Source organism: Ostrea edulis, chromosome 8, assembly GCF_947568905.1.
Source record: "Ostrea edulis chromosome 8, xbOstEdul1.1, whole genome shotgun sequence".
NCBI classification, from domain to species: Eukaryota; Metazoa; Mollusca; class Bivalvia; order Ostreida; family Ostreidae; genus Ostrea; species Ostrea edulis.
Genome location: NC_079171.1, coordinates 63,728,166 through 63,745,456, shown reverse-complemented (window position 1 = coordinate 63,745,456; position 17,291 = coordinate 63,728,166). Strand labels below are relative to the sequence as shown.

General features: G+C 37.5%; 1 protein-coding gene and 1 long non-coding RNA gene across 2 annotated transcripts in view; one reads left to right on the top strand and one right to left on the bottom strand.

Annotated features, from left to right (window-relative positions):
* LOC125661882 (paired amphipathic helix protein Sin3a-like) overlaps positions 1-17,291 on the bottom strand; it is a 30,219-nt gene that overhangs the window by 11,574 nt on the left and 1,354 nt on the right. The window contains exons 3-17 of the mRNA XM_056147759.1: positions 16,017-16,150; positions 15,501-15,633; positions 11,759-11,916; positions 10,887-11,082; positions 10,172-10,414; positions 9,993-10,079; positions 8,529-8,672; positions 6,377-6,529; positions 5,803-5,889; positions 5,366-5,484; positions 4,825-4,955; positions 3,768-3,865; positions 3,004-3,120; positions 2,634-2,791; positions 2,089-2,169 (exon numbers count right to left, since the gene is read on the bottom strand). Of these exons, the coding sequence (XP_056003734.1) occupies positions 2,089-2,169; positions 2,634-2,791; positions 3,004-3,120; positions 3,768-3,865; positions 4,825-4,955; positions 5,366-5,484; positions 5,803-5,889; positions 6,377-6,529; positions 8,529-8,672; positions 9,993-10,079; positions 10,172-10,414; positions 10,887-11,082; positions 11,759-11,916; positions 15,501-15,633; positions 16,017-16,150 (2,039 nt within the window). The remainder of the gene's footprint in view (positions 1-2,088; positions 2,170-2,633; positions 2,792-3,003; positions 3,121-3,767; positions 3,866-4,824; positions 4,956-5,365; positions 5,485-5,802; positions 5,890-6,376; positions 6,530-8,528; positions 8,673-9,992; positions 10,080-10,171; positions 10,415-10,886; positions 11,083-11,758; positions 11,917-15,500; positions 15,634-16,016; positions 16,151-17,291) is intronic.
* LOC125660899 (uncharacterized) lies at positions 531-1,867 on the top strand. The gene is made up of 2 exons (XR_008797743.1): positions 531-1,002; positions 1,329-1,867. It is a non-coding gene; the product is annotated as an uncharacterized LOC125660899 (long non-coding RNA).

Here is a 17,291-nt window from a genome sequence, read left to right as displayed (position 1 = left end):
TAGGGTCAAAAATCAAATTTTGATATGTGAAAACTGGTACCATGCAGACAACAAAATCTAGCATAGAAAAAATAATTGCTGCTGATAACAAGATTTAATCTGTCATTTACACTGAAAACTGAGCTGAATGGGAGAATCTCTTATCATGGCGGCTGATGACGTGTATGCGGCAATTCATTACAACTGCTGTGCCTATAGCACTAAATGGGTTACAGAGTATCTATAATCTAAATGTCGGGAGTTCAAGCAAAATTTTGCACTGTGGTCAAAGGAAAAGGAATACATGTATCTACCTTTTAGCATCCCTGATCCCCCCCCCCCCCAAAAAAAAAAAAAACTATGAACATTGTGCAATAATTGGATACATAACCTTGGAAATGAATCTTTTGTTTTTGAACGGCATTTTGAGAAAGAGTCTTTTAAAGAGGATATCTGGGTAAGTACCAGTTATATTTGCTTTTTACTCAGCAAATACTAATAATTCTTAATGTGTATAACCAGAGTTTATTTACAACAAAGTTTTACTTATATAATAATTTTCTAATTTAATCTATCCTTATCCAGTGAACATTTTGTACAGGCTAAATATGAAGGGATGGGTAAACACTGCTTTTTAAATATTCAAAGTTAAATTAATATCTATTTAAGTTAAGATATTGGGATACACACCAAAACCTATTAAAAAGAAGATACAGTAACTAAAATATTTGATGGCAGCAAGCCTAAGAAATAAGAGAAAATAGCTCAAAAAGATGAGGAAAAGCAGGATACATGTAATACTTTCAAAAATCATCACAGCACTAGCACATTTTGTATTATACTATTGTTTTTAAAGAAATTGAAAATGTACAAGTAAACAAATGAAGTATAGTATATATGAAGTAAGTATATATAATTAATTAGTCATTATTTTTCAGCTAATCCATTTTCTTTTGGAAACCAATGAAAACTCATATGCAGAACCTATTGACCAACCTGGACTATCAGCATCTAAGGAAACAGGTAATTTGATGCACTTCTCTATTAAATGATTAACAAAGTTTTACAATCAAGGTCATTTTAATTCCCCCTGTGCAGTTAATCTTTCAAGTCTTGACATTTACGTGGCAATTACTGCAGGGGTGTAGTGATAATCAACTGATTTGTGCTGTATACAGGTTCACATTGTAAGATTCTCTTGTAAACAGATGTACTAATAAATCAGAAAGAGAGAAAACTACTACGAAAAATAAACTCTTTGTTGTGTGAAATACATGTACATGTACTTTCATGAAAATTCATTACTAAAGTTATAAAGTAATGGTTTGATTTCATTTTTATATTTTCAGCTCAATGAAGACATGAATAGTGACAAAAATATCCCACTCTCAATCCATATTGAAGAATAAATCAACTTTGTGCAACATATACAGATATAATTGCCCAGTCATTGTCCATCATATGTGCTAAGGAATGTTCAAGTGAAGAATGAAGAAGTGAAGATAATGAACAATCTTGTATAAAGAATACAAAATTAAAAGTTTAAGAATTAAGAGTGTCGTTTTCATCAATTTATCCCAATGCACTAGTGTTTTCATTTGAAGCTGCTAATAATTCCTCTTCATTATAATCAGGCTCATATTGATATCCTTTGCAGTCAGACATGATCAGATGCTTTCACTGAGAGGCAATTGCCCGGTATACGTCATAAACAGATGGGATTGTGGGAAATATCTTAAAGAGCGATAACTTTATCTTGCAAAATGGCAGCCTCCAGCAGATGATGTGTAGCTATATTTAATAGCCGATTTCTACACAACAGATTACAATCAAATGGAAATAACCAGTGGACTTAATTACTAAATATTTAGTATTTGAAATGTGAAAATATTTTTTTATACCCTACGTTCCCTTTAAACTTGAAGGTAACAACAAACAGTTTGGGATTAATTCATTCATTAATGTCATGCATCCGAGGAAAAATATTAAAGAGGAAAATATTTTGAGGGGTGAATTTTCCTTGAATAGAGTACAAAACTGGGTGAATTTTTCATGCATGGAATATTTCTCTTCTCCATGGTAACGGGTGATTCTATTTAGTCCACCTACCTCCTTAGCACTAATGGAACTGCCACAACAGGGTTCTTTTTAAGACCATCGATAATGTCTGGAGCTTTGTCTCCATAAATTCTGTAACAAACAAATGGTATAAACACATTTAAACATTGATAATGTCTGGAGCTTTGTCTCCATAAATTCTTTGTCCCCGCATACTCTGTAACAAACTGTATGACCAAACCTCGTTACAATTTGCATTATTTCTCTCTCACAGGGGAATAACTATCATTTTGCAATAAGCGTGAATTCATTATAAGCGTAAATCCACTATAAGCGTGAATTCATTAGCGTGAATTCGTTATAAATGGGTTCACTATAAGTGTGTTTTACTGTATACAGTAATTTTGTTTGAGCAATCCTCAGTCAGATTGTGTGCTCTTTGACTGCCCAAATCCTCAAGTTCAAATACATAACAAGTGTTGATCTTGAGATTCGTTGACTTGACCTACAGAACATTTCACTGACCACTGTATGACCCTGGGGTGATTTGACCTACATAACGTTTCATTGACCTCTGTACAGAACATTTCACTGACCTCTGTATGGCTTTTCTCTGAAGTACATCAGATGACCCCCCTAGCGAGTTGTCCAGTCGAAATTTAGCCGCTTCCTCGGAGGACATGCGACCCATTTTTTTCTGCACTGCCTCCAAGCAACGGATTGTACCCAGGTTTGTTTCTATGACGACGTCAAGCTAGAAAACAAAATCATATTTCAAGCACTTTCAATATAGTTTTATATGCCATTCTTCTACAGTCAATATCTGATATTTGTCAATTTTTAAAAAATTGGAAACAAAATTTGTGTGAACAAGTTGGCAACTTTTTGTTCGCATTTAAATTTTTGCTTCCGAGCAAAGTGTTTCAAAAAATATTGGCTAACATTAATTTTAAAGCGGTAACTGACCTCAAACCTTTCATCTTCACATCGGTAGATGTGTTCTTCATACTGTGTTTTCCGTGACGTCACAAACGTGGAGTCTTCTGACCAAGACGGGAAGGATACCCAGGTGTCGTTCAACACCTACAAAAAAAATATAGAAAATTATCTTTCAACACCTACAGAAAAAATACAGAAAATTATCTTTCAACACCCCAAAAAAAAATACCAGCCTGAACAAGGGCTGGGAGTAGAACTTACCTCTCTACACAGCGGGCTGCTGCCTAAACACTTGGGCTGGGAGCAGAACTTACCTCTCTACACAGCAGGTAGCGACCTGAACACTTTGGCTGGGAGTAGAACTTACCTCTCTACACAGCGGGCTGCGGCCTGAACACTTGGGCTGGGAGCAGAACTTACCTCTCTACACAGCGGGCTGTGGCCTGAACACTTGGGCTGGGAGCAGAACTTACCTCTCTACACAGCGGGCTGTGGCCTGAACACTTGGGCTGGGGGTAGAACTTCCCTCTCTACACAGCGGGCTGCGGCCTGAACACTTGGGCTGGGGGTACGACTTACCTCTCTACACAGCGGGCTGCGGCCTGAACACTTCGGCTGGGGGTACGACTTACCTCTCTACACAGCAGGCTGCAGCCTGAACACTTGGGCTGGGGGTACGACTTACCTCTCTACACAGCGGGCTGCAGCCTGAACACTTGGGCTGGGAGCAGAACTTACCTCTCTACACAGCGGGCTGCGGCCTGAACACTTTGGCTGGGAGCAGAACTTACCTCTCTACACAGCGGGCTGCGGCCTGAACACTTTGGCTGGGGGTAGGACTTCGGTAGTGCTCTGTAGCTGGCTCCATATCTCTTACAGGTAGCATAGTCTGTAAAGTGAAATGTAATACATGGTACATGTGGAGAATAACAGTGTCAGATAGAAAAACAAAGTGTCTCATTGTATATACATAGCTAACAAATAAATCTTCATGTGACAAATAAAAGATATGAATGCATATGATTTATTCATCATTTCCAGTTTGACCTGGCGTCTTAAATACTACATATACTTAAATCGCATTGTCATTATTTTTTTTTTTAAATCTGAGGAATCCTTCCATCTTCTTTTAAATTTCCATCACATTACTTCCTAATACTGTACATTTTGAAGTAGCCCCGCCCCCTCCAGACACACTAACCAACACAAGACAGTGAAGTAGCCCCGCCCCTCCAGACACACTAACCAACACAAGACAGTGAAGTAGCCCCGCCCCTCCAGACACACTAACCAACACAAGACAGTAAAGTAGCCCTGCCCCTCCAGACACACTAACCAACACAAGACAGTGAAGTAGCCCCGCCCCTCCAGACACACTAACCAACACAAGACAGTGAAGTAGCCCCGCCCCTCCAGACACACTAACCAACACAAGACAGTAAAGTAGCCCCGCCCCCCTCCAGACACACTAACCAACACAGGACAGTGAAGTTGCCCCGCCCCTCCAGACACACTAACCAACACAGGACAGTGAAGTTGCCCCACCCCCGCCAGACTAAATAAGCAATATTGAAGACAGTGAAGTTACCCCACCCCTCCAGACACATTAAACAATACTATAGACAGTGAAGTTGCCCCGCCCCTCCAGACACACTAACCAACACAGGACAGTGAAGTTGCCACGCCCCCGCCAGACTAAATAAGCAATATTGTAGACAGTGAAGTTACCCCACCCCCTCCAGACACATTAAACAATACTATAGACAGTGAAGTTGACCCGCTTCCTCCAGACACATTAATCAATACTATAGACGGTGAAGTTGCCCCACTCCCTCCAGACACACTGACCTATTTCCATGGCCAGCTCTCCACCGACTCTCTCCTTCCCTAGGGCTCCCTGGGGTATGGCTTCAGTGGTGCCGCCTGACTCCTTATATCCGAGAAAATCCTTGAACCACTTGTACAGCTCTGGGGACCTCCTGCAGCAAGAACAGGTTAAACGTTATGAATCAAATTACGTCTAGAAATCGTGAATCAATACATGTTAGAATAAAGGTGAAGATAACGAACAGTGATCAATCTCATATATGTAACTTCTCAATGAAAGGTGAAGATAACGAACAGTGATCAATCTCATATATGTAACTTCTCAATGAAAGGTGAAGATAACGAACAGAGATCAATCTCATATATGTAACTTCTCAATGAAAGGTGAAGATAACGAACAGTGATCAATCTCATATATGTAACTTCTCAATGAAAGGTGAAGATAACGAACAGTGATCAATCTCATACATGCAACTCCTATAAGGAATACAAAATTTAGAGCTGGGCAAACATGGATCGGATGTCTGCCGATCGAGATGACGAGTCTGAACCGGAAACTTACTGGAGGAAAGTTTGCACAAGTTGAACCAGCTCTGTCCGTGAAATCACTTCCTGGTTAAAGAGAACCAGACACCGCAGGAAGTTCTCGTAAACCTCCGGGTGTTTCAGAAACTTCCTTACCTGAAAAAACAACAACATTTCACATCCTTCAGGAATTCATTTTAAGTAAAAATATTTCCTGACATACACATGTATCCAAAGTACGGTTTTCAAGTCAGAGAGCAAGATTAAAAGTGATCTGTCTGGTTAAAATTCTACTGCAGGAATCTAAAGAACGGTTTTCAAGTCAGAGAACAAGATTTAAAGTGATCTGTCTGGTTTAAAATTCTACTGCAGGAATCTAAAGAATGGTTTTCAAGTCAGAGAACAAGATTTAAAGTGATCTGTCTGGTTTAAAATTCTACTGCAGGAATCTCGGTGCAAATTTAATGAACTCACTTTATCAAAGAATGCGAACTCGTTCAGTGTCCCATATCGACCAGCTTCTGCTAAAGAAATGTCTTTCAGAGTCCCCGTTCTCTGTTTCTAAAAAAAATAAATGTCTTCATCATGATTTCCTACAGAAATAAACTCTACATACAAGACACAATTTTTTTTTAATAATTTTATAAATGTGAAAAATTCTGTTAAATAATACAAAAATTCACAACTCATATGTGTGGTTTTTATCTATACAATGCTGGTAACTGATGTGTGTGGTTTTATCTATACAATGCTGGTAACTGATGTGTGTGGTTTTGATATATACAATGCTGGTATCTACAAACAGAAAATCCAGTGTCTGGCTACATAACTGAATAGTTCTCTTACTTACGTATATATACAGTAAATGATGTGTACATACTGTATGTTTGTTCACCATATTTATTTCGTAATCATAAGGACTCCATTGGAAATAAGCTAATTTCAAATGGGATCAAAATTCAACATTTTGTTTCTCGTTACATCCGACCTTTTGAATCTACTCATCTTCTGAGGAGGTTGAGGCCCCCTGAGGGTCGTTTTGACTCACCTTCTGAGGAGGTTGAGGCCCCCCTGAGGGTCGTCTGTGTTGATTTCCACTTTTCCCCAGCTGACTTTTGTTGCCCAGTGATGGTTTTTTGACGGTGGAGGAGTGGTCGTTTCTGACCCCGAGGGAGGAGGTGTCCCCCTGTAACATGTTCAGCTGTAAACAAAATAAAACGGATAATTACAGGTAACAGTAAAACTACAAAGGTTTACACCATACAAGTTTTCCATTCACAAAATAATTCTTTGGTTCCTGTTGAATGTCACCCCTACCCCCTCCCCGCCCACTCTGTTGAATGTCCCCCCCCCCCCCCCCCCCCCACTCTGTTGAATGCACCCCCCCGCCTCCCTCCCTGAGACTATAATTGTATTAAAAGTGGTCAGACGAATTCGAATCCTCAGTGAGGTGAACCATTAAATACCTTAGATAAACAGCACTGGGTAAATGACAGGCTCCATCAGGCCATCCTTAGAAAATTGTATGTTTGCTGTAACGCGGCCGATCCACTCAAAACACCGCGACTCAATTTTTTTTATGGCTACTCTGAAAGCTGTTTTTTTTTTTTTTAAAAAAAATTTTGATCGAGATTCAAAAAAAAAAAAAAAAAATCCAACATGGCGGACAAGTCCATGTTCACGTTTACTGTGACTGTCAATTTAAAGCAATATATGCTGTACCTGACGGTAAATGAATTGAAAAATAAAAGAACGAATTGAATAACATAATTGTGATTGAATATTCTTCATAAACCTGTTGTATCAGTAGATTAATGTGTTAATTCATGTCTTCATGACAGTAATTCCTGCTCATCATCTCCAATGTGCATTGACTTCGGAGGTCACTATGCCTGGCAGAAATGCATTCGACGTTTTAATGTAGCCACTAAGTACCTAAAAAGTGTTAATATGTTCTATGATTTGATATGACAAGAGAGATAACTCTTAACTCTAGATATTAGTTAATGACTCTTCAGTAAAAGGAGGTACTTATTGTGTTAGGAAGTTGACTGGACACATGGTGAATAAAGTGCAGTGTGGAATGTATTTCTGATTTACTACTGTCTCTAAGATAGACCCAGAAGTGTTTAACAAAAAGTGCCTAACTTTTCGGTTGACAAACCACGATTCACAGGTTTTCAAAATGGAAGATAAACATTTAAATAAAGTCATAGATAACTTTATTTCAGTATCTGTTGAAGATCGACTCAGACTGACAAATAATTACACTACTAGTATAATAATGCCTTTCCACATTACCCATATATTTATAAAGTCTGAATGCTGTCTGTGCCGTGTGTACTTTAGTGTGCAACAGCAGGAACACTCAAAGTGAGATTTAGTATAATTACTATAACGGTGATATGTTATACTGATAAACCACAATAAACATAACGTATCATGGTACAAATAATGAAGAACTGTCTTGTTTGGGTGGGTTATGAGTTTATATTAAAAGCGATTAGATCATATGGTAATTGACATAAACGCTGGTGAAGGCACTATGTGGGCCAATCGCTTTATAAACTCGTAACGCTCCCAATCTAGACAGTTAATCGTTACAATGTACATGTATTTATATTTAAATACATTATCTCCTAAATATAAGAAATTTTAGTTACCGGTAGTTCTATTATCAATTTTTTTATTGACTAATGGTAAAATTTGTCTAACCTTCGGCTGAAAGCTAGCTTGAGTGACGTCACATTGGCACGAGAGAATGGTGATTCATGAGACCATAAACCCATTGTCTACTTGGTAGTGTTATATAGAACAGAATATAAATAAACACGAGTACCTGTTTATCGCAATCTATTTACATTCTGCATTGAAGACTCCAATTCAGTTCTTGAAGTAAAGTTATTAGTTTTGAAATATTTGATATGTTTTCTTAGTATACATCGCAATTGTGCTCATTTACAAATCAATATAGTAAGTGATTCCCCCCCCCCCCCCAAGGCCTACATGTACCTACCTACCCACACTGAAAAATCTGAGTCGCGTTACAGCAAACATGCAATTTTTTAAGGATGGCCTCGGAGACCTGTAACAGGCTGCTTTGAATTACAGTGTACTGCTGCGACATCTCTCATGCACATTTAATAACCCAGAGGACATTTTCCATCTCTCTAACTGACCCACTTTTCTCTAGTACTTACGTATCCCCCGTACGACGACCCGTTGGCGTCTGGCAGGAACTGACCAAACTCGGCCAGTAGGTCCTCCTGGTTCTGGAACAGCTTGGCCACCTGAGAGTAGACCTCGGCCTCAGTCAGCGGCTTACAACCAGGAGATACGATTCCCTGCAGAGACACAAGAAAAGGGAGATAACTCTAGCTGTAAGGATGGGTCTTAAGACTACAGTAATGAATGACATCTCTCAATTCTGCTCAGTCTTTTTGAATTTCACGGAAATGTTCTGTTGATATCTATGTGTTACAAGACTATTGTCACAATGTTTGATGGGAAAATAAGTGTGGTGCAAAACTTCATGCCTTTGACCAAGACCTGACCATTCACATAACCATATAAAAGGTCATTACCCTGCAGAATATAGTTATGATCAACGCAAAATTAAGATCTTTATCCTGCAGAATATAGTTACGATCAACGCAAAATTAAGATCTTTATCCTGCAGAATATAGTTACGATCAACGCAAAATTAAGGTCATTATCCTGCAGAATATAGTTATAATCAAGGCAAAATTTGTGAGGAAAACAAAAATACAAGGTAGATTAAGCAAGATTAAGATCTTTATCCTGTAGAATATAGTTTCGATCAATGCAAAATTAAGGTCTTTTTCCTGTAGAATATAGTTTTGATCAATGCAAAATTAAGGTCTTTCTCCTGCGGAATGTAGTTACGATCAATGCAAAATTTGTGAAGGAAAAATACAAAGTAGATACATGTAGACGTAATAATGATTGCTAAATTTCACTCCACAAACCAAACTGCTGTGTTGTATACTGTGTTATATCTATATTACAAATCACATTTTCCTCTATGAACTATCTTGTATATTGTAAAACTAACTGTTGTATATTGTATAACTGTTGTATATTGTATAACTGTTGTATTGTATAACTGTTGTATATTGTATAATTAACTGTTGTATATTGTATAACTGTTGTATATTGTATAACTGTTGTATATTGTATTATATTGTATAACTGTTGTATATTGTATAATTAACTGTTGTATATTGTATAATATTGTATAACTGTTGTATATTGTATAACTGTTGTATATTGTATAACTGTTGTATATTGTATAACTGTTGTATATTGTATTATATTGTATAACTGTTGTATATTGTATAACTAACTGTTGTATATTGTATACTGTTGTATATTGTATAACTGTTGTATATTGTATAACTGTTGTATATTGTATAACTAACTGTTGTATATTGTATAACTGTTGTATATTGTATTATATTGTATAACTGTTGTATATTGTATAACCGTTGTATATTGTATAACTGTTGTATATTGTATTATATTGTATAACTGTTGTATATTGTATAACTAACTGTTGTATATTGTATACTGTTGTATATTGTATAACTGTTGTATATTGTATAAGTAACCATTGTACGCTGTATAACAACACGCTTAGTTACCTCTTTGAGATTCCTCTGTTCCTTCTGGTACGTGTGCAGGATCTCCAGAAAGGCTTTATAAATTTCCGGCTGTCCTTGAAATCGATTCTGTCAAAATGCAAATAAAATCAAAATCATGTTTCAGTCTGTTCACCCTACACTGAACACTGCCAAGGCAGTCAGAGGGGTTGAATACCTACCTTGATTTTGTTGACATAGTTGATGGCGTGGTTGAATTCGACAGGCTGCCCTGCCTGAGGTTGTTGGGGCTGTGGTTGATGACTCTGGTTTGTGGATGCTAGCTGATCTGATCCCCCGCGGTGGGGTGACTGATGGTAAGAATGGTGTGATGATCCATGGCTGGGGGTAGTAGGCATGTGCGCAGGGGGCGGGGTCGTTTTCTGCGGCATGGAAAACATGTCCAATTTATGTCCCGGCATTGGCTGAAAGTAAATTCATCAGTATCTTTAAAGAGTCTGAAGTGTTGTAGTACTCGTCAGTCCATTCGATCCGGGCACTACACACCGATCTCCCCCCCACCCCCCTCTATTAATGAACCCTGGCCATTAACATAATCTTCAATTTTCATTTAAAATTTATCGAGTCAAATGACCAGTATTCATTGAATTGATTTTTTGTCAGTTTTATGAAAATTTGAAGCAATAGATCCCGTATATGTTGGCCAGCTTTATGTTACGTAGAAAAAATTCTGTAGTAAGGTTGAGTGAGTAAACTTCTACATCACATTAGTCTAAGGAGCTGAGGGTATTGCAAAGGGGGTGGGGTAGTTATTTACTTTCATTTTTGAAGTTTTCGACCCTGTTGTCTATTATTCTAGTGGATACAGTTTTCAGCTTACCGTTGCTGATGGCAACATGATCGGTGTATTAGTGGGTATACACATTTTCAGCTTACCGTTGCTGATGGCAACATGATCGGTGTATTTGTAGGGATACAGAGCGTCTGTTGACCTGGCTGATGCACGCTGATCTCGTTCGCCTGGACCTCGATCTTGTACCCTGGCGGGAGGAAGGTGTTGAAGCCCACAATTAGGTCGGGGTGTCCCTTGAACAGATTGGAGACCCGATTTATGACTCCTGGGGTGTCAATTCTGTAAAACGTGATTAATAATATTCAACACATTAAAAAATAAACAGACATTTCATTTTTACAATTTAAGGAAAATTGCTAGAACTTCCAACTAGTATAATGCCAGGTATTTTTCCAAAATGAACATATCCCAAGCTTGAAAAATTCTGATCCCTTGCTGAAACGGTGTATGCAGGGAACTTGGCATGTGTTATTTGTGACCTTCCGTAAAGAAATTTTTAATTTCTACTCCGGCGGAAATAATTGGTTTGGATATAGTTTAAAACTGCAGGACAAAATCATTCTTCAGCAAGTTTGTGTAAAAAACAGATGGGATGAAAATTTCAGTAGCATTGCGAACTTATAATTTTCCAATAAAGCTGTACAACCCAGTTATTTTTCTCCATCCTGTAGTCAAATCCTTGCTTCAATACACTGCGATAACCGGTACTAAAGTTTTGTGATAACTAGTACTTATGTTTGTGATAACCGGAACTTATGTGTGTGATAACTGGTACTTTCGTTTGTGATAACCGGTACTTATGTTTGTGATAACCAGTACTTATGTTTGTGATAACCGGTACTTACGTTTGTGATAACCAGTACTTATGTTTGTGATAACCGGTACTTATGTTGGTGATAACCAGTACTTACATTTGTGGTAACCAGTACTTACGTTTGTGATAAATGGTACTTACGTTTGCGACTTGAACTCCTTCATGATGTCCAAGAAGTCATTATAGACCTGAGGCTGGTTCCCAAATTGTAACTTGACCTGATCGAGATAGGAGAGAGCATCCTCCACCTTCAGTCGCTGGAACTGCTGCTGTTGTCCCTGGGCTGTGGCAGAGTGGGCCTGTTAAATAGTACAACCAATCACATCAAAGATTGCAAATAGTACATCCAATCACATCAAAGATTACAAATAGTACAACCAATCATGTCAAAGATTACAAAGAGTACATCCAATCACGTCAAAGATAACAAATAGTACATCCAATCACGTCAAAGATAACAAATAGTACATCCAATCACGTCAAAGATTACAAATAGTACCAGTGATTTTTCAGCATTTTTCAAAACGGTCCTGTGGCTTTCAAATTGGGAAAAATTGTCAACATTTTGATCAAATTGGGAAATTGAAATTCCTGCCATCTATAGAGGCTGCCATGATGCGGAACTCTTTTGTATTCAAGACCAAAAAAAAATCAATAATTTTGACGTCACACCGTCTATTCCGGTTTTGATGAGATCATCAAAGATGTGCATGTGATAGATTTTTACTAATACATTGTAAATAGGTGGATGCCTTCCTGTCAAAAAAAGTTTCCCCCTGAAATTCCTGACCCAACAAAGTTATTTGAAAAAGAAAATACTATGTAAACTGTGGATCCATCATTTGCGTAATGACAAGTTGAGGTTTGAGACATTTACATGTATGAAGAAACGAGTACCCTCTGCCTGGTCTGCGACTCGACTGAACGTCTCCTTTTCTTAAATTCTTCTTGCGAAAGAACAGGCTCAAATTTATACCGCTCCAAACTTAACTGTTCGTGATTTGTCATGTTTACATTGCCGCTGATGAAATAAACCAGAACCGACGATGTGACGTAATAAATCAAACTTCAATGGCTGCTCTCTTAGCGGATTTTTGTTGTTAAAGACTGTTATTTACGATATCAGTAAGTAATAGTTTACTCATAAAGGCAACAATGTGGTTAGGGTTGCCTTTCCTTTTAAGATCTTAAAATTTTCAACTATTCTTTCTAAATCATCTAGAATTGATCCATCTTTGTCATGTCGACAAATTCATACTATTCACACTGAACTAATCACATCAAAGATTACAAATAGTACAACTTATCACATCACGACAAATAGTACAACCAATCACATCACAACAAATCGTACTACAGTTGTGATATATAAGTATTGTAATATGCATCGGATTGTGAACGGGGCGTATCATTTAAGTCCTAAAACTCCCAAATTGTTTTTACCTGCGGTGAAGAGTTACATTCCCTTACATATTTTGTTTCTACGTGAATAAACATAAGATTCGGTGGCATCAATCCTGACGTTCAGGTTTAATGGACACTGACAGCAGAATGATCTATACCAGGTGTCAGAAATCCACACAGCGCTACATCCACTATCGCCGGATCTATACCAGGTGTCAGAAATCCACACAGCGCCACACCCACTATCGCCGGTACTTTGTATTTCCTTACCAGTAATACAATTTACAGAATTGATAGCATCCATGGATATTTGATTGAGTTACTGAATAAAAATGGACTTGTAACCGGTTACACTTTTAATACTTATCCATTGAAATAAAACAATGATCCTTTTAATCAAATACAACATGCATCAAAACCTCGCCTCATGTCATGCCCCTTGACCGTTATTCAGCGGTGAAAAGATCTGTTTCCCTACATTGACTATTCAGGGCTCGCCTCATGTCACGTCCCTTGTCCGTTATTTAGCGGTGAAAAATTCTGTTTCCTTACATTGACTGTTCAGGGCTCGCCTCATATCACACCCCTTGTCCGTTATTCAGCGGTAAAAAGATCTGTTTCCCTACATTGACTATTCAGGGCTTGCCTCATGTCACGTCCCTTGTCCGTTATTCAGCAGTGAAAAGATCCGTTTCCCTACATTGACTAGTCAGGACTAGCCTCATGTCAAACCCCTTGTCCGTTATTCAGCAGTGAAAAGATCTGTTTCCCTACATTGACTATTCAGGGCTCGCCTCATGTCATGCCCCTTGTCCGTTACTTAGCGGTGAAAAGATCTGTTTCCCTACATTGACTGTTGTAATTTTCTTAAACTTGAAACAGGGAAAACTATTCTAAAGGAGGGAAAACTTTGCTATTCACTGATTGACAGAGGGAGATAATTAAAACTACTGGTTGATAGGCATAGTAGAGTTTAAAAAATTTCGGACCATAAAGTTTTTCATTCGATCAAGTTAAAAGTTCGAGTTACTTGCCCAAAGGGAGATAAAAAGTTGATGCCTATCCCTGAGAGCAGGAAGGTGAAATTTCAGACAAACAGGACAAAATAATATTTAAACAATAAATGTTTTTGAAACATATTACCTCTATAAGGCAATATTGAAAAGGATCAACTTTAAATCTAGAATGTCGGTAATGATAGTGATGTAGTAAAACATTTGTTTGTGTTATCTACTAGTCAGGGAAAACTGCAACAGGCAACGAAATTAAGGGGAAATACTCGCTAAATGCGAGTTAAAAATTGAAATTGCGAGTGAAAAATCACAAGTGATTGCAACTTTTTGCTAGTGAACAAAAAAATCTTTTTTTCCGGATTTCCTTGGTTTATTGGCTGTACTTTGAAGTTTACAATAATTTTGTCTTGTGTGTAGAAACTCTTTACAGAATGAATATACAAGTATTGAAAAAGTAAACGTGGATCGAATAAATAACTAAGGCCAAAGTCATCTCAGTCAGTGATGTCTAAGATGGCCTACTTCATGCACACGTCTCAGAGACGTCTGATTTAAATAGCAAGCATATTGATCTCGTCCGTGTTAACATGAAACAACACATGAAAGTGTTAGTGATACCGCTTCACGCGATGTCCTTCTGTAGTCTATAGTCAAACACTTAGAGTTCGCATGGTTTTTTTCAACTAGAATTTTTTAGATGAAATTTCCAAAAGTTTTGAACATATAGTTTGAATTGGCACAAACAGTCTTCAAGATTTCAAACCACATGATGTTGTAAATAGGTGGTAGATCTCTGGACAGCGAGTTCGCCGCACAGCCCTATATTTTGATATAGATACATGCTTGTTTTCTTAAATTCCTGTAAAACAGCAATCAATTGAAAAATGCCAGTAAAAGCTCAATTTTGCTAGTTGAAAAAATAATCCACCAGCTAAAATTTGCTGGTAGCTAAAAAAAGTTAATTTCGATCCCTAATGCAATGCAAAGTGAGAGAAAACTTGACAATCTACCTGTGTAGGAGTCTGATAATCTACCTGTGTAGGAGTCTGATAATCTACCTGTGTAGGTGTAAATCTGATAATCTACCTGTGTAGGAGTCTGATAATCTACCTGTGTAGGAGTCTGATAATCTACCTGTGTAGGTGTAAATCTGATAATCTACCTGTGTAGGAGTCTGATTATCTACCTGTGTAGGAGTCTGATAATCTACCTGTGTAGGAGTCTGATAGTCTACCTGTGTAGGAGTAAATCTGATAATCTACCTGTGTAGGAGTCTGATAACTACCTGTGTAGGAGTCTGATAATCTACCTGTGTAGGAGTCTGATAACTACCTGTGTAGGAGTCTGATAGTCTACCTGTGTAGGAGTAAATCTGATAATCTACCTGTGTAGGAGTCTGATAATCTACCTATAGGTGTAAATCTGATAATCTACCTGTGTAGGAGTTAGTAAATCTGATAATTTACCTGTGGAGGGGGTCCTTGCTGGAGAGAAGGCTGAGACGATCCCTGCTGACCAGTCGGTGGACCGTGGTGACCTGGCAAGGCTGGATTAGGCTGGGGATGCATCGCGGATGAATGAACATGTGACTGTGTTGTCCTAAAATAGTCAAAATCCAAGGTCATTCATTTTGCTTTTATAAGAGGGAGGGGAAAGTTTTTTTTAAAAAGGAAAGTAGAGGGCCAAAATTCTGTCCCATTCCTAATGCTGACAAATGGTTGTTGATCTTTCATATAGTATACACTTTCAATGTCATTGATGACCATGAAATACTTGCAGTTTGATCCTGACCACATCTTGGTAAATTTTAGCGCATTCTGATCCCAAACAATTAAATCACACAGTCCATTTTTTTTTTTAATTTAAGAATTTGGCGATTGGGAATTGGTCCAATATTCAACCCCAAATGGGGTATTGGAAAATTCCTGACAAAGACTTTTTGACTTAAACTGCAACTCAAAATATAGTTTAAAGTTACGTACGGGAAATTGTGCATGGGAAACGGCAGCTGAGCCAGGTTCTCAGCGGCAGCAGCTGGTATGTCAAATCGCTGCTGGGCTGAAGGGGCGATAACTCTGGGATACTGCGACTCCCCTTGGGGACCTCTTCTGGACTGCTATTAAAAAACCAAACTGGAACTTTAAATGGTGTAAATATATACAAAAAAAAAAACAACAACAAAAACATGAAGAGCTAGAACTTTAAATAACACTAATTTACATAAAAAGCATGAACATTTACATAAAAAGCATGAACACTTTGAAAAAAAAAAAAAATCAGCAGAATTTAATCTTATCAGTTCAAATTGCAAACCTAATGTAGTTTTTCATGACAATTCATTTCAATGAATTTGAAAATGCCAGGATACCACAGACACCTGTAATCAACTGATCATAAGATGCAAATTTTGCCTTTCTTATCACAGTTATTAAATATCACATTTCAAAATCCCAAAGAGAATGCTAATATGGATAATGTACTGTTCTATTCTACTTTAAATACAAACTAATCAACATTCCATTGGTAGTAAGCAAAAGACTAAATGTATTATAGAACATGGCTTGAAGCTAACTTTATATGTCACCAGTCCAGCCGGACTGATGGGGTATAATTTCAACCAGTCCGCAGAAAAATTTACCAGTCCCACAGTGTTTTCCAGAAATAATTAAACATATTTCATTAATGTTATTAAAATGAAATTTAACTCAATATGCCGCAAACAATATTGTAACACTTAAATGTAGGATTTATATTTACAAATCAAATTCGTCTGATATCTACAGATCAAAGCATGCCAAATGTGTGTATAGAATTTCATAAGTATATTTTCCAAAATGATGCTTTAGAAAATTAACCAGTCCCATCGGACTGACGAAAACAAATGTCAGTCAGTCCGCGTAGAATTTGAACAATAAAACTGTGAAGACTTCAAACTTTCGCAAACGGTTTAAAAAAACCTATGATAAAGCAATAAATTACTTCAAATAAAAGTTTTTAAAAAAAAAAATCAGGGAAGTTGAAACCAAAATAGTTGTAAATTAAGGTGGTATGCTATATTATCATAATGGATGTTGACTTCCTTTTAAAATATGAATGAAAATATAAATATGAGCAATATTTCTATAGTTATGGACTTTTAAATTTGATTGCCTAACTCGGCAGCTCAGTCAATTAACACATCGACTGCTGATCTGCAGATTATAGGTTCAAGTCTAGCAGGGAAATCACTTATTTTTCCAGATTACTTTCTAAAACTG